Here is a 22,091-nt window from a genome sequence, read left to right on the forward strand (position 1 = left end):
ACAAGCCCTGGTCAGTCACCCCCATTTCCACCAGGATGCTCGATCTCTGTGCCGTGACCCTACTTCCGGGCAGTGACGTTGATATCTGTCTATTAGCTTGCTCTAACAAGGATCTGCCTTTTTTTTGAAGGGGAAAAAAAAAAGTTCCCATCGACTGCTGCTTATTGCTATTTTAGTAAACAGAGGTTAAGAGGGGTCACATGGCTGCAGACACAGAGTGAGACAGAGCAGTGGGAAGTGTTGGTGCTGTGAGGAGGCGAGGAGTAGCTGACTGTTGATTGTTATCATATGATAGAGGAACATGGGGCACAGCTATAAGTGGCTGGGCTAGAAAGCAGAGCTATAGATAACTGTGTACACACACACACTACATTTGCAAAGCGATGCACACACAGGCACTTAACACACATTTGCCACATTTGTTTTTTAGCAATATTCCCAGATGCACACAAGCATTCAAGTATGAGAAAAATGTACACACACACACACACAAAAAAAATTAAAAGGAGGGCATGAAAACACACCACTGAACTAGTTCACACAAACAAACGAGGTGCAGAGTAAATCCCACGGGTGCGCTATGACAGGTGGACCAATCATCAGCCTTTGACACGACACCAGTCCTCAGAGTTGGCGGTCACAGGAATGAAGTCATTTATCCAATGGAAATGAAGGGGAAACGAGATCTATGCAACAGATCATTTATTAATAACTTTTGATGACAAGTAAAGAAATTTTTTAAGATTATTCATGCGTCCACAGTTTATGAATTTGAAGTCTCACTCTGTGTCACATTCACTTGAAATCACGTAGGAGCAGCTTAGCAGTAATGTTACGACTTTTACTTTACACAAATAAAAGTATAAACTATACATTTCATTCTAGATTCCCAGTAGCAGCATTTATTATATATTGTGCAGTGGGGAGAGAAGAAGGCCAAAGAAGTAGTCATTTCCAAAGTCTGCATGTACGTTGCAGCTGCACGGACGATATGTAGAAACTTCTAGACTGTTATTTAGCAAACATTCCATCGATTATGTGATGTTAATAGGTCTGAGTACAGAGGCAAGTAGGCATGAATCCATCACAATCCTGCAGAGATTTACTGCAAAAGCCAACAGGGCCATAAATTAAAAACTACATAAATAAATAAGTAAATAAACACACACACCAGAGCAGAGGTGATAGACAGTTTCATAACACACACAATAAACAAACAAAACCTATGCACATAAATGTGCTTGCACTTACAGCTATAACCTACCTATAACTCAAACTCACGCGTGCACACATGCAACCACACAGAGAAACAAACACACGAAACAAAGTCTCAGCACATGTACACATGACATTCCTCTTCCACTTCCTGATCTGAGGCAGAGTGCATTCACAGTTTAGCTCCTGTTTGGCCATCCTCCTCTGACCACCACCGTCACACTGACGGCAAATGGCGTGCTAGTCAGCTGCTTACTGGACACCGTGTGGCTAAACTCCGTGTCCAAATCAGCCACTGACCCACATAATAATAATTGTGCTGCTGATATCTTCAAAACTATGTGAAGCAATAAATTCATTAAGAAAGAAAGTCTACAAATAAATTGTACTGAACTGAAATCATAACATGGAGGGATACGGGAGTGCTTTTATCTACCTCCCCTGTTGTCTCCCACATTAATCACATTTTAAGGAGGTGTGTGAACCAAAGAGGTAAAAAGAGCAGGAAATGCAGCTCTCCTTCAAAGCATAACGGCAAGTATCACGACTAGATCGGTCTTGCCCAGTCAGAGTGTCTTCCTGATTGAGAGGCACGAAACCAACAATGTCACCACAAAAACACCATGACTGTTCTCCATGGCAACGGCACTCTGTTTAGCATTGTTTGTTGTTCAGAAACAAGAGTGTGTCAGTTGCAGACGTGACTCCTACCAGCGGTGGCCTAGATATGATAGTGGCTGTGGGAGTGAGTCAACTCTGCAACAGAATCCCAGAGTCATGGCTTTTTTCAGGGGTCTTTCCAGCACTGATTAAACATGTGCTTACCTGACTGATAAAGGCAGCGGTGCCTCATGGACAAATATGGGCTATTATACATTCCCCACATTCTTCACATGGCATTTAAGAAGCAAGGCTTCTTGTTCTGCTCACATTTACTGACATTACCCCAGATATACTGGCAAATACTAATGGGAAAGGGTCTCTTAATATGCTGTCACAGATTAACCATTAAGCCTATCAAAAAACATGTTGCTTTGACTTTTTGTTGTAGTCAGTAGAGATGCACCAGTTGCAGTTTTCTTGGCCAGTAAATTGACAGCGTATACAAACTAACATCTATTTTTATTCAATGCAGCAATATTATTTCAGAATTTTTAAAAAAAAAAAGTTATTAAACTTGATAATTTTACCCAAACTGCAGCAAATTATAGTGTCTTTTTTCATTGAAAGGACTGGAAATAGAGTGCTACTGGACTCTATTACTTTATTACTGCTTGCACCAACTTTTAGGTATATTTTACCTTATAGAACAAAAGCAGGTGTAACAGATTTATATAACACAAGAAATGTTGGTCAATTTATATTATTTTTGATGGACATTTATAACTTCACTGGAAAAAAAAAGGCCACCAAGCCTTTTCTCTTTTTTCTTGTTTTCACTCATCTCCATAATTTTCCTCCTCCCTGTTTTGATCCCTTGCTCATGCCGAGGCTGCGGTTTGTGGTTGGCTAAATAAACTTGTCTACCATAGCTATATGAAGCAGAATGTGTTATGAATTTTACTTTGTTTTTCATTGACAGCATTGTTTCATGTTTTTTTTTTTACACTCTGCCTTTGACAAAACAGGATATTATTAGTTATCCTTTATGGATCAAGTGTTTCAAAAACTACTATGAACGGAGCACATTAGATCCACCACAGCTGTTAATGTAAACTGTATTATGCGACGTTTGAAAAAAGGAAGTTTAGCAGGCATAGAAAAATTTGCTAAAGCGGACTTAAACAGTCACTGTTGACACACAAAAAGCAACGTCTGGCTTAGGCTCACGCCCTCGTCAAGGACACTGAACATGCAGTGCATGCAGCGACAAAGGCTATAAACTTTCACATCCAAAAGTCTGCCTCTTCACTCTGCACCTCACTTAATTATCTTCTTCCCTATAATTCCAAACTGCAGCTACATCTCCATCTCTCACCACTTGTTTCTATGTATGGTATGATTCCTCACCCCTGTTAGTTTCTGCTAGGGTTGGACTGATAATTACCCGAGGATACTAAGCCGGCATTGACTGAAAACTCGCGCCATACTTGGTGTGCATTTTTTAAAAGGAGAAAATATTTTGAAGAAGAAAAATAAATAATAATCTGGACAAAACACAAAAAAACTCATTCTTTGCAGCAAAAAGGTCAAATGAAAGAGTGCATAGTATCGCTCCATGGCCAAAATTATCTGTGCTGGTCTTTAAATGCCGACATCGGGTCGACCTCTGTGCTCTCTCTACCTTCCTCCCTCTCCCTCCTCCCTGCCCTGCAACCCGTAGGCGAGGGGAGAATTCCGGCAGGGTGGGGGCTTTCCCCAGGAAGAACGGGAGCTTTGTCCCCTGAGGGACGAAGCCATAGCCTGACAGACAGTTTGGCAAGCTCTGACCAGGCAGCGAGCAAAGGAGAGAGAGCGAGGGAGAGAGATCGCGTACAATCATAGTGCAGATGTCAACTCACGCCGAAACTGGCGCTCATGCCACTGGAGTTTCGCCTTAGCTCAGGGGTGCATTCAAAGTTGCTCGCTGAGCGCGAGAGTTAAGCAACGTCAGCAGTTTAAACACTAGGCCACAGCTAACCAATGTGTGCTGTCCGTCTGAGGCGGCACATCTTCCTTATTTGATATGCGTAAAGATAAAGTTGTGATTGATGTGCACTTTTGGTTCACCCACTGCACCACAGGGCTGTCATTAGTAAAACCTGAATTCCCTGATCAGAATGCACTCATACTATCACTCTGCTTGGCGCCTTAAAACATCGCTCATTTCCTGTAAGACGCAAATCATGCTCAGCTGCAGAGAAATATTATATATAGTCATGATTAGTTTGACAACCTATCTGCTGTCAGAGCCTTGGTGGGGAGGAGGATGTTTGCAGCAGTTTGGGGAAAATCAACCCTCGCGAACTCATCCAAGTAAGTTGGAAGATAATGTTGGTGAACCTGTTGGCTTGCAACGTTTGCCCTGTTAGACTTGTTTTATAGGGAGAGTCTTAATAGATAGATGCAAACCCTGAGAGCGGGGTGATGTAACTTCTCAGAGGGAGGCAGCCATGTCCCCTTTAGCATGTTTCTGTTTTTACTACAGGCCATGAGAAGGAGTCAGCCAGTTAGCTAGCTTAATTTGTAGTTTCACATCTAAACTGAAACTTATCCTTGTTTTACATCTGAATTTAAAAACCTTTTAATGTTTCTATTCATTGAAATTACAGAAATAAATTGTCAAAACAAAAATATCACTGCTAGCTAAAATCTTTAAATAAATATAACTTGCATTCATGAAAACTGGGTAAAAACATATCTTTAAGAGATTAAATTTTAAATTCACTAAGCCTAAATAACTTACACATTGGGTTTTTTCTGGCTCACAATGGGCTATTAAGGGGGAAGACTAGGTATCTATCAATGCACCGTAGAAGCAGTAGCGCTACCAGAAATCTATCTGCAGCTACTTTATGTTCCAAGTACTTTGTGACAAATAACTGAGCAATATACAATTATTATTATACCCATTACACCATCTTGGATTGCAGTTTCTGTTCTGCAGTCCAGCCTATGAACCTGGTGTAGCTTCTGGAAGTGGACCTAAAGCATTCAAAGATGGACTACTGTCAGCAGCTCAAGCCCAAGATGGTGAAGTGTGAGTACACCCAACAGCAGGAGGAGATCCTCTTTGGGAAAACAGCTAAATTAAACTGTGGTTGGCTGTGACAGCAGAGGCCAGTCAGTAGGAAAAATAAAAGCTGCAAAAGGTCTGGGGCTAGCTAGTTAGCGGCAACTGAACTTTCTAAATAAGGGCAAATAAATCCTACTAAATTGACTGCGAATGGTGCCAGTCTCTCAGACAAATAAAGAAATTGCTAAAATAAGTAAACAGATATAGTCAGGAAGCTGTTAATATACTTCGCCCAACAGAGTAGAGCTGATGTGCTGAAAACAAAACCGATCAACAAAACAGTGTTATGCTTGAGTAAATGAAACCCCATTAACAAGTCTGCTTTATGCTTTTCTAACAAATGCTGGTAATCATCCACTGGCTCTGGCTAGACCTGTCTGGGAGGCACCAAAATGCATCTATGCAAAAAAATAACTCTAAAAGAACTTCTGAGATAAACTGCTATTAATTATTAAAATGACTTGGGTACAGAAAACACACACACACACAAACACTTTTCTGGGGGGTAAAGAACGAAGAACGCAAAGAACAAAATCTTGCCTGGCTTCTTAAGCATGTCTTTAAGCACATAAGCTAGAAGCTAATCATCATGAGAGTTTCAGTATGAAACACACCCTCCAAAACAAATACAAGGGAGTATTCTGTTTCTGGGCATCCACATTAACGCTGATGAGGGGGGTTTATAAATGATTCCCTGTGTCAGGTAACCGCCTGTGAGTGCCTGAAAGCAGTGACTTATTAACAAACATGCAGAGGTCCATGGTGTTGAAATTTAACCTACATTACAGCCATTTCCTCAGAAGCTTAAATAAGGGGTTGTTACGAGGTTGACCCCAGAGGTTTTCAGGTCAATGTAGGTAGTGGTGGGGGAAAGGAATTATACTGGTGGTAAATTTGATTAAATGAAACAGAGCCAGCAAAAATATATATATATTATGTGGATTCTACAGTATAGATATGCATATCTGTAGAGCCCCTTTTGAAAATATTTAATAATTTAAGGACTTTTTGTTATCATTTACAGCACATGACCAATCGGAGACAGTAAACACGTCCATTGCCAAAGTATTTTCCAAGCCACAAACTGCCATTAAAGAACTACATTTAAACTGAATTTAAAACCCAAATGTAAAGATTTCGTTTAAGGGAACTAAAAGTTCTTTTAGTTGTTTAGTTGTTGAACTTTTTTCCTACCAACTATATTTTGACAGCTAGTTTAATCTCCTTTTAATATTTTTCATATAAACTGTTGAAATTTTAGTTGTTTAAGGGAACTAAAAGTTGTTTAAGGGAACTAAAAGTTCTTTTAGTTGTTGAATTTTTTTCCTACCAACTATATTTTGATGACTAGTTTAATCTCCTTTTAATATTTTAAGTATAAACTGTTGAAATTTTAGTTGTTTAAGGGAACTAAACGTTGTGTAAGGGAACTAAAAGTTCCTTTAGTTGTTTAGTTGTTGAACTGTTTTCCTACCAACTATATTTTGATGGCTAGTTTAATCTCCTTTTAATATTTTAAGTATAAACTGTTGAAATTTTAGTTGTTTAAGGGAACTAAAAGTTGTGTAAGGGAACTAAAAGTTCCTTTAGTTGTTTAGTTGTTAAACTGTTTTCCTACCAACTATATTTTGATGGCTAGTTTAATCTCCTTTTAATATTTTAAGTATAAACTGTGGAAATTTTAGTTGTTTAAGGGAACTAAAAGTTTTTTAAGGGAACTAAAAGTTCTTTTAGTTGTTTAGTTGTTGAACTTTTTTCCTACCAACTATATTTTGATGGCTAGTTTAATCTCCTTTTAATATTTTAAGTATAAACTGTTGAAATTTTAGTTGTTTAAGGGAACTAAAAGTAGTTTAAACTAAAAGTCAACTAAAAGTCATTTTAGAGCTTTTGCAAAGATTGGCGGTCAGATGACAGACTGTTGGGCTGAAGTGTTGAAGGCTCAAATGTTTTCAGAAGTTAACCCAGTGTTCCTGCCAAGTCCAGTGACCTGGTGTATTACAATACTTGTAACAAATTCTTCAGTGCAATAGTCACTCACCATTAGGAATGGGTTACATAGCCTCAAAATTATATGATGATATGAATTTGCAACAATATTTCTCATGATATAATAATCTGAAGTGTGACTCAACATTGTAGAGCATAGTAATATATCAAGCATCACAGTATAAGTCAATGGTAAGCACAAAGTAGTCTAGGCAGTTTTTTCCTGGAAATATTAAGCAACTGTTTCACACTTACCAATATCTGAAGAGACCTTGTAAGAGCGCATCGGATGTTAACACAGGGCTCTCAGACATTCCTGGGCTTGACTTGTTTTTGCACACATTAAAGGGATGATATTTTATATCTTGTACTAAAATGGTACTAAACAGGCCTTCTGATCACAGGAACAGGGAGTGCTCTGCATAGGGCCTCACAACAGCACTATAGCAGACTGATACTGCTATACTAATTGAGTGCAATGTTGAATTCCATCATGCTGGTCAAAGACAACACAGGTAACGATATTTTAAGTGGAAACCCTGCAACTAATAAGAATTGTTTAGAACTGCAAGCCTAGATTAAAAAAAGCAAACAACATTTATGTATTATTATAAATTTAATGTTTCAATTCCTTAATTTATTTTATCATATAAACATATTTCAACCCATGTATTCTGTTTCTCTTTCACAAACATATCTTATGATCTGTGAGGTGAGAAAGAGGACAAGCTGAAACTATATTTCAGACTGGAGAAGGGGAAAAAACAACAACAGATTTCAGTCTGGCTGAGTGCTGGAAACCTCTCTACTTCCTGTGTGTTCTGACCTTCCAGTATCTGCTTTTATTTTCTTTCTGTTTTTTCTTTCTTCCTCCCCTGCAGTTCTGTTGTTTGGCGCCCCTCACTCATCCTGCTCGGACTACACACACAGAGACATAATTCTGCAGCCTTCATGACTAAGCGTGGGCGTGCAGTCATTGTGTGGGCCTGTCTCGCTTTGCACCTAAAGTACATAGTGCATAATGCATGTGAATACAGAGGTTATATGGTGCAGATATATACAGTAACTACTAAATATGAAATGCCGAAACAATACACCGAGCAGCATTTTAATTGAGACACCAAAAACTATCTGCATACTAATTTCATATGCTACCATTCAGACGACCACACTGACTGTATACAAATCATAACCTGAATATTCTGACTGCGGCTATTTATGTGCACAAAATTTATACATAAAATACTGAAAGGAGTCAAAATAGTTAGTAAAAAGGTTTTAATGGCAGTTAAAACTGAAGGGCTAAGAAGAACAAAAGAAAACATACTTAATAACTAATAACTCACACAGAACACTTAATTTTAAGAGGTAATTGAAATAGAACTCAGGATGTGGTTATCCTAGCTTAGCACAATTCTACATCCGTCAAAGTAACAATAAGATATTAGTGGAAGTCAGCAGTGCTAGTACTTTGCTTTTGTCAGAACAAGGCTAGCTGTTTTAATCAATCTCCTGACTCGAGGCCTTTCTCACTCACCATGTGTAAACAGACCTCTCTGCACTGAATCATACTTGTCATTAATCTCTGGCTCACTTCCACAGCATGTCTTTTATCATGTCTTCCTTCTCTCTCCCCAACCGGTCGCAGCAGATGGCCGCCCCTCACTGAGCCTGGTTCTGCCGGAGGTTAAAGGTCCTGTTAAAGGGCGTTTTTCCTTCCCACTGTTGCCAAAATTCTTGTTCAAAGGGGGTCATATGATTGTTGGGTTTTTCTCTGTATGTATTATTGTAGGGTCTACCTTACAATATAAAGTGCCTTGAGGCAACTGTGGTTGTTCCATAAAAGGCTCAATACTCCCCAAATAATAAGAGCCTACTTGTGGTGGTCATTTTGAGCTGCAGATCCTCGTGACCCTCTTTTTGCCCGTCATCAGAACAGAAAAGTCTTTCAAAATATCTTTCAATATTTATTTGGATGTACCATCAAAGTTAAGGAATAAAAGTTACTGTTATCTACTTTCACAGGAAATTAGCAGTAACTAATTGTTCAAACCCTGTCAACCTAACACGTGCTTTGTGAGGTTATGTGACCAGATATGTATCAGAGACTGACAGCACAGTGTTAAGAACTGAGACATCTAAGATAATGTGACTGCATCACTTTTGGTACAGTTTCATCAGCTGTCAGCGCTAACCATCTGTGAACTCACAATTGACTCTATTCAAAAATTTGACAATTTCTAGCGCGCAACTGCAGTCTACAGATTTCTACAGAGTGCCATGTCACATTCTCATATAGTCTCTCTGGTGTGTGTCAGGGGAAATGAAAAAAAAAGAGCAGACAAGTGGTTGTTTTAAACAGTAAAGAAAATAGAAAATGTATAAGTGGCAGTGTGTTGTTTTTATGTTGCGGCCCACATATGGTAAACAGTGGCCTGGTCGTCAGATATATTTAGGAGTCCGTTAATATACCTGGGCGCCCTGCCCAAGTAAAGTCTGAGTCTGGGAAACACTGTGCCCCAACATGGCATGAATTTATTTTCAATCTCATCCGGAGGACAATAAAATGGTCAAAATTCAAACTGGAAATGATCAGTTTCTGGAAGCTTTGATCTAAAAAATATTCGTATTTGCTCTGGCTTGAAAAAAGGAAATTCAGCTCAAGTCTGTCCACACATGCATGAGTCTCCAGATCCAATCTGCTCTTCATTATAAGCCTCACTGGATTGAGCAAGGCTGTTATTTCCAACAACAGCACAGGAAAACAAAGCAGTCAGGTAGCTGCCTAAACTGCACATCGGGTTAGCCTAGCAAACTTCCCTCTGCCTTATCGCCCACTGACACACACTCTGAGCCAGCAGCAACACAGCTGAGCTCTACCCCTGGTGACCCCCGCGCTGTTCCCAGTCAGGACGCCCCAGGCGTCCCTCGGATATGCCAGTCAGCAATTGGCACTGAAGAGGCAGCCACGTTTATGGATCCTTCAAAACGAGGCACTTTCTGCTCACTTCTGAGGTTACTCTGTCTGCTGAATAAAAACAGTTAGCATGTGCTAAATTTTCTCTTCTTGGTAAGGCAGTTAAGAAGGTTGAGTGCTAGACTCTGCAAGTAATTAAGTAAAGTTTAAAAACAGACACTGTGCAACTTACTTCACGCTATGTATTTTAATACTGAAATATACTGAAACTAAGCTGATGTGACAGCTTTGCTAAGCATCACAGATAACACACACATTTCTCATTTTTACTTTTAGATGATTACGGTTCATTGCCATTTCTATGCATTTCCCGCAGACTTTGAGAAATGAGATTTATTCTTTTCCCCTGTGTTTTTATACATAGACATAAAACGCTATAAATCAAATCTATTTCTGTCAAGCTTAAGGGTTCTTTTTTTATTCCTGAGATAAACAGGCAATAAACACATTCTGTACATATCCTCAGTACAAATTCAATAAACCTTCAAATGTAAACAAAGAAGAACACAAACAAAACTGAAGTATTCACTGAAATGTGCTCCACTCATGCTCCAAGGGAGGGAACAAAGAAAGAAAGCACAAGAAGTGTCATACTGCTTCAATAAAGTGTGCAGTGGGCTCATACATGGATCCGACTTGCAAATTCACAACAGATCCCGTTTCAATTGTCTTTCTACTCACCGTGCAGAGCCAGGAAAAAACAACTAGGAAAAACAGATGTGGCCAATGAGGGTCAATTATAATAATCAGCTGCTTAAGTCCAAAATATTTGGCTGTGGTTACTGGTATCGTTACTTGTCATAGTATTAAAGGTAACTGTGTGACCTTTTTGACTGACATTTGTACTGACACAGGGCATTCTGGGTATGTAGGTAGCGTTCGGTTAGGCCAGGGGTGGGCAACTCCAGGCCTCGAGGGCCGGTGTCCCTGCAGGTTTTAGATGCGTCCTTGATCCAACACAGCTGATTTAAATGGCTAAATTAGCTCCTCAACATGTCCTGAACTTCTCCAGGCCTGGTAGCGAATGAATCATTTGATTCAGGTGTGTTGACCCAAGGTGAGATTTAAAACCTGCAGGACACCGGCCCTCAAGGCCTGGAATTGCCCACCCCTGGGCTAGGCCTTCCTAAGAAGTGTACCTGTCCATGATGTTTGTGCTTCAGTATTGCTGAGAGAAGTTCTAGTATTTTATTAGTCTGTGAATTAGTGCGTATCGGCAGGTGGATAATCTGGACATGAAGAAGTTTTTGGATGCAGGTTGTACACATCATTTTATAATACTTGGTGCCCCAGTCACGTATGTAAATACGGTCGTTTCTGGCTCCAAAAAACCAACATGGTACCAACCAAAGGACTAACATCAAAAGGTACAGTCAGCCATTTTTGAGTTTGTTGGAATGTCTTCCAACAAATTGATGCATTTTTCTAAACTGAGAATAGTAGCGGGTGCTGCTTTTCAAAGCTAACATGTTTCAACGCCATCTTGAATACAGTGGCCAAGATGGACATCATCATTCTACCTAATCGCATTTCACGTGTGTAGCTAAAGACCAAACACATAAGTAGTATGCCAAAAGCAGAGGAGAAGAGAATTCACAGGTTGTGTCTGCAATGACAAAAACAGCAGAAAACTTTGGGATATCCTCAACAACTCACCTCAGTATCATTGTCATCAAACAGAAGTGCGTTTCAATGATTCATCAGGCCTGGATACCTGGCACAGCTGAGGTAAACAGCAGACTGACAGCCAACGCTCGCTACAGATGAATGGTGGCCAGAGTTGCTTGTCCGACAATGGTCATCCTAGCTAGGATCATGCACTTGGATCTGAAGGGATTTTTTTTATTTTTTTAAAAACCCTGACGTCTAGCAGTGAGACTTTACATACTTCAACTTTAAGACTTTAAAGTGAGAAATCTCGACAAAATCAGATAAATGTCTCCAAGTCTTTTGCTGTGACAAAGTCCATTCATCTGATAGTGTCAGAAATTTTTCCTAGCTTTCTCCATCATCTCTTTCTCACTAGACCGTAAGACACAAACAACAACTCTGTAAATAACATGTGGTAAACACTTACTGCACTCTCACACATCCAAAAGAAGCCAGTCCCAGTCTGCTTCCCTGACCGACCAATCAGAAAATCTAAAGTCATACCACTGCCACACCGGAGTGTACCGAGGAAAGCATCAAATTATAGCATGCTATCAACATCACTGAGTAACTAGTTTGTGCAACGTTAGCAATACATGGTGGAGATTTGGAATTTAATCAATTATTGATTTTACTGAACTGCAGGTTAAAGTTAAATCTAGTGACAGGCCACCACCAACGGTTGAAAAAAAAAATGTAGAGGCTTTGTACCATCATGTTAGACACTGAACATTTGATCTAGTTTTAAATACTAAGGAAGACTGAATGCTAAAAAGCACTAATGAGTAGCTAGTAAGTAATGTAAAACCGGTACGACGTACATTACAGGTATTTAAGGTACCTAGAAGTGAAAGTGAAACTTCAAACAAGTCCTGATTGTGTTTGACATAAATGCTTCTTTTTTTAATGAGAGCGTGCTGTGTGTCAGTAAACTAGGGCATGGGTTAGATACAGGCATGTGCAAGTGCTGCATGATTCGGTATGACACAGCTTTGTGTGAAATTTAATCTAAATGTAATCTAATTTAATTTAAAAAATGTATGATGTAACAAAGAAGATATATTTGGTCTTCTCTGCGTGTAATTTTAAGATGTGGTAATATTTGAACATGAGGAGGACTGTAAGACTGTAAAACATGTAAATGTATCTGCAATTTTGCGAGTGACAAAGTATTTTTGGAAAACAGGATGCTAGTACCACTTGTGATCTGCATGCAAGTAGCGTGCATCAAGTGCTTTAGAGAAACGGGCAACAGCTCAGAAAGAGGCTCTTAGGAGCTCCAGCATCTTTCTGAGAGGATTGCCAAACATGAAAGCAGCAGGAATCACCTGGAAAAAGCACAAAATTTAGGCTCGCTTGGCAGCGAAATTATAGTGAGATTGCTCTGCATTTCAAACAGGGAACTGAGCAGCTAAAGGCAGCAAGACAAGGTGAGCAGGTAGGTGCTCAATGGGATTATCAGCCTAAATTAAAACTGTGTGAAACTGTCCTGCCGTTTTTTCCCCATTGAACATGTAGCCTCTCTGTTCACACATGCCCTACACCATGTGTGGCTCAGCTCAGCTGTGTGTAGTCGAGCAGTGATGTAGAGTGTGAGATGAAAAGGGGATTTGTGCAACAATTTAAGTAACATTTATGACAGATCAACATCAAGTCAAGCTGCTACTAATTACTGATTTCAACAGAAGACAACATAAATGTTTTTGCACCCACAGGAAACCCACCGAGGCACAGCAAGGACATGCCAGTGTCACACATAGAGGCTGCAAAGTGACAGTGCAAACCACTGCACCTCAGATTCCTCTGTGGTTTCACCAAGAGTCGAAGATTCAAAAGTATTCACTTATCTGTAGTACAGGGGTTGGCACTTAAACCAGGGCAGGGCCTTGCTTTGTGGAGCTGGGTGTGTATATGCACTCCTGCATCTCTTTTGCTTTTACATCGCTGTTAAATAACATTAATAAAACTTTGCACTACTAATGTGTTATATGGTGGATTTGTAGTCAAAAGATGTCAATCGCATTTAAGCATAATTATCTGAAGATCCACTAGCTAAGAGACCGCTTATAGTCTGTCAAAACTAGATTCTGAAAAATGCATTTAACATTTTTACATTACGTTGCAAGAGTTGTTCAGACCGACGTCAAGAAGGGATTTCCCCATTGAAATTAGTCCGTAGAAATATAACACCGATTAACAGTTTCCTCTGCCTCAGGTTTGTTATTGGACAGTGAGAAATGTGCATACATGAGCTGTCTCAGTTTCTTGAGTCGTAAACAATGTCACTGAAGCCTTGCACACAGATTACACTGAATGTGTGCAGGCACGTTCCTGTCTTTGTCTCTAACATTAACCTAATTTGATAAGCAAAAGCCCTGATGTGTTAAAGTGTCACATGGCAAGATGTTACTTTTTTCTCAAGACCACATTTTCCCTTCTTCTACAGCTTGCCTTGGCAGCGAGTCCTAAAATTGCTCCATTAGGAGGCTATTATGCTTTATCAAGGGATAGGTTTCAAGCTCTGTTTGCTCTGACTGACAGGTTTGCTGGAAGTAGCTTGCTCGTTCCACCTACTGCTCCACTCTGCCGCTGACCTTGACACAAATTAGGATTGTCTGGCACTCGGTACAGCCAAGAGGGCATCTGTGACTATAGTCTCATGAGCTGAAGTCAACAAGAAATTAAATAGCTCCACGAAATTAGTATAAATTCCTCCCACATTCCCAATAGTGAAGTGACGAGCATGCATTTAGCTAAAAAAATATTTGACCGGCAAGATTTTTTTCTTTCTTCTTTTTTAAAAAAAAAAAAAACAACAAAAACACAGGTGCATGTTTGGACTTTATCGCGTGCTCTCATTCCCTCCTCTAAAAATTATCTGCACCATCAGGAAAGCAGACTAAAAAGTCTAAATGGCCCTCATATGCCATGCAGCCACAAAGAGGAACGGTGATGTGTAAATGCAGTGCTAACAGGAGTGCATTTCACTACATGCATGTAAACGAGATACACCCAGCTACCCACCCACGCACACACACACACAGAGGATGTTTTGAGTGTGCTGCAGTGTGGGCACCAGGGGCCCTGAATGAAAAACATGCTGGTAGAGGACATGTATCAGATGTTTGTCCACTTGTGGAAAAAAAAACATGTTGATCAAAGATCCAACTGTGGCTTCTTCCTGAAAACGGGGACTGTGAGTCCTAGCACAGCAAATGATTAGCTTGACACTTTCCTCACCGACTCAACTAAAGCCTCTGCAGTTTGATGGTGCGTGGTGACTCTTTGGCATATCAGTCCACGGGTGACACTTTGAATGAGCTTCTTGAAAGCCAACAGATTGAGTTTTACTGTAGATTAAGAAAATATGTTGTTGCTTTGATATTTTAATCACAGAAATGTTGAATCGAATCAATATTTTTCATAGAATTGGAAAAAAAGGTTCTATGTGCAGCGTAAAGGATGCCACTCGTAATGATGAGCCCACACCCACACATTTTCGGTTAGCCATCATCCACTCTGTTCCACAAGGGTGTAGTCATGTGGTGCCATGTTAACACTCATAACATGGTTAAGGTCCGTCTGCTGTCTCTTCTTGGTTTGGTTATTATAAATACTGATAAATCAGGAAATAGCCAATATTATCCCATAATATCAACCTGCCAAAAACTCGATGGGGCTCTAACTCAACCGTCTAGTAAAACAGAAAACATGCAATAAAAGCTGCAGTGATATGGGAGGCATTGCCAACAGGGAAATAAACCCTGAAGTAAACCTTATCCAAATGGATAATCTGATAAACTGAGACTTAAACGGGACAAAAGTGTCATCCGCTGTACTGAGAATTGCAAAAATTACGAAACCCTGACACACTCAAGAATTAACATATTTTTACAGGGTTTTTTCTTCCTTTTTTCAAGAGAAACGGGGAGCAGGAGAGCTAACTGTACTGTTTCCCAAAGGTAAACGGTAAAAAAACGAAAGTACCAGGGGCAAATGCATGAATTTTATTTAGTCATCACCCTGTTTTCCTCTGGAAAAAAAAGGTTATGACAAAAGTTACACCTCTGACTGTTTTCTTACCAGTGGTTTTATAACAGGGCAGGTTGCGGTAATGTATCATTGAGTTGTTGGCGGTTAAATAGGCAGGCGTTTTTCAAGACAAAGCTTAGAGAATAATGAATAGAGGTCTTAAATTTCTCCTATTCTGTGTTCACATGTACAGGCTGGCAGCCGGGGAACAACAAACACAAACATAAACTTATGGTTCTAATTAGAGATCATGTTAGCAGTGGAAATGTGGAATAAGGAACCCACCATTTAGCAGCTAAAACGACAAATCCTGGCATTAACTAAGTTATTAAGCTGCTTAATGTGCGACTAAGTGACCGATCCAAGCCGCAAGCAGATGTTTTTGGTAGCTTAAGCAGACAATGAAGGTGTGAGACAGAGACAGGTGCTTGTTTGTAGATAAGCAGCGTGGATTAGCTATAGAGCAGTGTCTGCGGCTTTGAACCACTGTGCTGGTTATTAGCCAGTGATTGCTAAAGATGTCGGTGTTTTCATAAAGACTTGTATACAAAGCCCTTAAACCTAACCACAAGACGCTAAAACACCAAAGTGCAGAAGGTGTGAAAACTCTTCGGACGTGCAGACGCCAGAGTGAGAGACAGAAGATGCTGCTCCACTCTCTGGTCCCCACTTGCATTCAGTGGAATTCCAGTTATGGCCTCGGGCTCTGAGCCAAGCGCCCCACCATGAACTCTGATGCTTCTGTTAAATCAGCACCTTCCGCCCTACAATTCACAACAGCAATACAAGGTGCTGTTTAGAAGCCCTGCAGAGAAAACAACTATTCGCATTAATAATCCATCACTGTAACAAATGTTAACCATTAACAATATTAAACCTCCCCCCCTTTACCGTGACTGTGACATCCTCGTACAATGAGTTACCCTTTCCTCAGCCCACCTCGGCCTCAGTTCTTTCCTGCGTTCGGTCACTTACAGCGACATTTAGAAGCAGGCTTTTTGCCTCCTCGCTGACAGATTCCTCCCTGTTTGACTGCAGAGCGCTGGCGCAAAATGGCAGCTATAGAAAGAAGAACTTGCACCACTATTCTGAGGAACTGACACTACAATCTGAGGACAACTGTGGATGATTTAGTACATGCTATACCTTCAAAGTAACCGCCCCCATTAAGATTTTTGGTTTATTTAACCGGCGCTCTTATGTCGGGATGTTTTTGCACCTGTCCGTTAAACCTGTCAGAGTGGCGCTTCCAGCCGGGCACATTACTGTCGAACTGAAAGAATGTCTTTTTCGAATGACCCCACCTCCCTCTCTCTCCCCACAACAGGATATTGCTCAGCGGCACGACAGGAATAAGGTCGTACGGAGACATGTAGAGGCAGGCCACAGACAAAGATTCAGTGAAGAATTAAAAAACAAGAGGCAGGAGAGAGATAGGATCTCTCGGGCACACAGAGAGGGATTGTGTTCGCTCTGGCCTGTCTCCTATACAAACACTACATTAAAATAACTCCTCTGTTTTTTTGTGTGTGTGTTACAGCAGATGCACTTCCAGCTGGGAAATAACCTGACAAGGCAGATGATACGCAATGGGTGAGGGTGAGGCCGTTCTGTGGAGCACCGATGATACCGACAGAAACAAAAGGCACGATGGAAATATTGATATCTTAGGATGTGCTGAGTCCACTGCTATCAGCAAACCTTAAATCAAGAATATTGCCCTTTGCATGCTCCCATCCAAGGCCACACCCTAAAAAAAGTGTTGCTAGGTGATCTTTTTCTCTCAGCGTAGTTTGGTGATCAGGATCTCTAACAACACAAAGGATGAGCAGAGGAAGGGTTTTTCTTTTTAGGCCACAGCAGAGTTGATGGGGATTATATGCTGCGTCACAGGAATGATAATAACAGAGAGCAAGCTGCTGCACAAATTCAGCTGGCTCTCTGTTTGGGTTAAAGCTGCCCTTAGATGCTGAGAAAAGAGCTTCTTATTCTACAGAAAAAAGGGGGGGAGACAGAAAGCTTTATCAGTGATACATCGCCCTGCATTGTTGCTTTAATTACAAGGTCCAACGCCTACGTGTCTGCCACGAGGCCCCGAAAACACTGACGCAAGACCTTTGATGCAAGAAGAGGACAGCATTAAAGTCCAAAGTGTGAAATATAACGGTGCCGAGAAGTAAAACTCGTCCACTGCATTCTTTCACTGGAAAAACTTGGTATTCTTGTCCTATGAGCAGTATGCAAACACACACAAGCAGGCACACAAAGATGACAAACAAAAGTAAATTGACCCATGCAGTGAAGGGACCAGGAGGTATCCTGTGAGGGAATTTTGCTGGCAAGGTTCGGGTGCACATCCCCCACAAATCAATACAAAGTTGTAATGAGAGCGCCCCACCAAACTAAATATAGGAGAATGTTTTGGAAGAGTGGTGTGTTCAATCCATTCAGTGGAGCGCTGCAGACTGGTTTGGCACACACTGGCCCTGCATTGCCCTAAGACACTTTATGTTAGTTTTTCCTGGTATGCATCAGCCGCCTATAGGTCTGGGCTACTTTATATAGCCCAGGAGTCACATGAAGCCTAGATAAATCTGATCTTCTTATCAATAATGATACAGAATCAGAATGAGAGACGGACTAATCTGGCAATGTGAATGATAGCTTAAAAGGCCCTCTTTGTTCTAGAAAGGCTTTGTAAACACTGAGAGATTCCTTTAGGAGCTTTACAGTACAGCCATGTTCATTAGAGCCATGAGGCTTTCCTAAGTAGAAAGCCCTGTAATTATATCCAAACCTTCGATTTTGTTGAACTAACCCCAACAGACAGACTGAAGCTATGCTGATCTGCGCTGCGGGCTTGAAGGACTTACTGTTGTTGGACTTGAGATCCCGGTGGATGACAGGGACGATGGCTTCACTGTGCAGATACAACATCCCTCTGGCTATCTGCACAGCCCAGTTGACCAGGACGTGCGGCGGTATTCGACGGCCTGCCAGAGCACGGCTCAGCGGCCCACCTGAGGCGTACTCCATGATGAGGCACAGGTTGGGCTCCTGCAGGCACACGCCCTGCAGGGCGATGATGTTGGGGTGGGTGAGCATGGAGAACAGACGGGCCTCCTGCCTCACGTTCTGCGCTGTCACACTGATGTCCTCGTCCGGGTCTTGGCGGGCGGCCTTCACCGCCACCAGCTCTCCTCTCCATGTACCACGATACACTTTTCCAAATCCCCCGACCCCGATGACCTCCTCCAGGCTCAACTCCCGGAAATCTACCTCTTCAGGTTCAAACTCACCCACCACAGCCGGTGCAAGCTCATCCACCACGGCACTGCCCGGAAGTTTTCCATATCCACTCGGCTTGAAGGAGCCGTAGTTGGATGGGAAGATACCCACCTTGTTGTTGACCTTTCCCGCCCACCAGCCCTCATCCCCTGATATCTCCGAGTCCAGAGAGAGGACTTCCACCAGATCACCTTTACGTAAGGTGAGCTCATCTTTACAGGATGCCTCATAGTCAAATAAGGCTGTCCACACAGGGTTGGTGAAGTTCCCTTTTTGCGATTGTTCCAAATTTTTCCAGTTGGACAGCGGGCCACGGCTGAATATATTCTTCAGTGGCTCCATGGAGCCTCAAGCAGATGTTTTGACTGGATCTGATTTAGCACCCCAAGGGTTTGAAAATAAAGTACAAAGGAGTACTTTATTGCGCCTCGCTCCCTTTCCTGTCTTTCTTGTTGGCTCATCAGGGATTAATGAAATGTGTTCAAAAGTTGGACCAACAAGTGGGCTAGAGGAGAGCAGTCAAAGACAACAGAAGTGCAAGTGTCTTTTATTCATCATCGCATTAAACTCGTCTCTCCATCGGATGAATCACTAGAGATTGCTTTTGTTTGATTAAGGCTAAGTGTTTCAAAGCTCAGAAAGACAGCACTGCTTCCACTGAAATTCTCTCTGTTCAAGTGATGTGGTGTGTGGTTTCCCAACACATGGTTTAAGCACAATATCATTTCACCGGCCTGTATTCAAGGGCCTCTCGAATCACCTCATTATGGCTAATTTAGCTCTTCTTCCCCCTCATTCAAAACTGCCACCTGTTGAGTCCTGACTGTTTTTGTTTTTTTAGAGAGGGAAAGTGTAAGAAGACGAATGAAAACTATTCCGCTTACTGCGAAACACTCCCAGGTACTGCTATTGCAACTGGTAATAAAGGTTCCCACCACACTTAACTGTCCATTTTGAGTTTTTATGTATTTTTAGCCATTAAGTGCAGTGGCCACCACAAGCAGGAAGCGCTGAAAAGCGGAGAAGAATAGCAGGAAAGGAGCATTCAGTCCAGCCAACCAGTGTTTTACGACAAGTTTCAGCGCTGTCCAGTTCGCATTAAGCCCAAAACTCCAATAACGGCGTCTCACCGCAACTTTGCGGCACTTCCGCAGGAAATCCCGCATCCCATTGCGCCAAAGTATCCATGCTCACGGTCTTATGGGAAGCACACAAATAGCCAGCCTTTACCATAACATAAAGCAAACTTGGGGACCGCCGACTTTGTAACAGGAAGAGCTCTCCAAACCTGCTCGGCTCTACTTTCCTCAGAGAAACGCAGTAAAAACAAATCCCGTTAGTTCCTGGTGGGAGTTCAGCGCGTGGCCTGGTCCGGCTCGAGTCCCCCGTTCTTACAGTCGGTATCCAAAGAGCGGAACAACTCCATCATAACTTCATATCACACTTGTCTTCCTCACGCAGAGCTCACTCGCCAGGTTGTCGAACCACTTCTACGTCTGCGCTTACGGTCAGTGGAGAGGGTGGGGTTTCAAAACTTTTTTTTCTCTCCCAACAGGAAAAGAGTCAGATGACAGAGCGTCGTCAAGTTACGCGAAGTGGCGTAACGCGTTCTCTTGAAACTTTCAAAATAAAACTTGTGGGCGCCTTTACGTGGTTGCTTTATAACTCAGTTACTTAGAAGTTGGATGTGTTTAGCTGCCCAGCTATGGAGCACAATACGCTATAATATTAACTTACATCTACATTTACTGTTACTAGAACTACTACTACTATTATTATTGTTGTTGTTAATAATCTTGCTTTCCAATGCAATGAAAACCCTATACGAAGCCCTGTGTAATGTAATTTCAAGTATCACCCCAATCAAGTCAGTCTATATTATATCCCTAATAAAAGTACCCATGTCTGAACGGGATACTATTTTGCAGCAGTAACCTGAGGTAAGAAATGGTTATTATGACATGTGAGTAAAGGTAAAAGAATAAAGTTAAACTGGTTTGTGGCCTCCTTTAAAAACATATAGTTTGTAGTTCTGATACTTTTATTTTAAAAGACTTCCGCAGTTCCGGTGTTTCGAAGTTAGCTAACGTCTTGTTAGCTAACTTCACCAAATTAAGGAGCTACTTACAAAACAACAACAAAGAGGAAGTTTTTGCCTTCGCATACATTTTTTTAATCTAGTCCCATTAAAATGAGGTTTGACGAAATGACAATAATAGTCATTTAATGATGTGATTCTGAGATACTGGGTAGAAGAGACACATCTTTTAACCGCAGATGTTGTCTTGATCTTGCGGGACAGTTTAATCTGACTTTCATTTTGAAACAACCTGGGGAAAAATAAACTCATAAATGCTGCAGTATAGTTATAAGTATGGTAGAAATTTTGGTAATCCTGGCGATGAACCCAATGGAAGTCCATTAGTGCCAAATAAAGATTATAATTTATGCAGTGAAAAGTTCAAATTGTGAGAACAACTTAAATATAGCATTTCATAATTTGGCTTTTTTAACATAACATTTTGGATTTTTATTTTTTTAAATATATTTTATAATTTAATTCAATATTACATGGAACATTATCTAGTGTAGTACTAGGTCTCTGAACACTGTACCAGATATTTTTTCAAGGATGTGTGTGGCAGTCTGCAGTCAGCATGTGTCCTATGGGTGGTATACAGCTACAGTGAAAGGTTTTTTTGCATTGCTGAAAATAAGTCAGACCTTTCTTGGGTGGCGGACTTTCCCAGGCTGTCCTTTGTCACCGATTGTGTTCATAATTTCTATGGACAAAATTTCTAGTGTTCATGAGAAACGGCAGAAGGGGAAGAAGGTGTCAGGTTCAGTGGTCTCAGGATCTTGTTTCTGCTGCTGCTGATGTGGATCTCTTGGCTTCATCAAACCATTAACTCCAGTTTGCGCTGGACAGTTTACAGCAGCACGTGAATGAGAATTAGCACCCCTGAGTCTTGGGTCAGGGCTTTCAGTCACTGGGTCGAGGACTTGTTACTGCTCCAAGTTGAGGAATTTTAAGTATCAGTAAGCAGGGTGGGAGGGCGGCATCCACAACCATCCATCTGTTGTGGTGAAGAGAGAGCTGGGTGAAAAAAATGAAGCTCATGATTGACTGGTCCATCTACATACCCAACCGTGTTTTTTAACATGACAAAAACACCCACACAGGGTGCCCACCATGGTGGTGTAGTCACCTAATGATTAAGAGTT

General features: G+C 41.2%; 1 protein-coding gene across 1 annotated transcript in view; it reads right to left on the reverse strand.

Annotated features, from left to right (window-relative positions):
* LOC102778058 (mitogen-activated protein kinase kinase kinase 11) overlaps positions 1-20,446 on the reverse strand; it is a 49,141-nt gene extending 28,695 nt beyond the window's left edge. Inside the window, exon 1 of the mRNA XM_006802589.3 lies at positions 18,452-20,446. Coding sequence (XP_006802652.2) covers positions 18,452-19,208 — 757 coding nt within the window. The 5' untranslated portion in view covers positions 19,209-20,446. The remainder of the gene's footprint in view (positions 1-18,451) is intronic.
* Positions 20,447-22,091: the final 1,645 nt, after the last annotated feature.

Source organism: Neolamprologus brichardi, chromosome 3 (assembly GCF_056152115.1).
Source record: "Neolamprologus brichardi isolate AB-2024 chromosome 3, ASM5615211v1, whole genome shotgun sequence".
In the NCBI taxonomy this organism is placed as follows: domain Eukaryota; kingdom Metazoa; phylum Chordata; class Actinopteri; order Cichliformes; family Cichlidae; genus Neolamprologus; species Neolamprologus brichardi.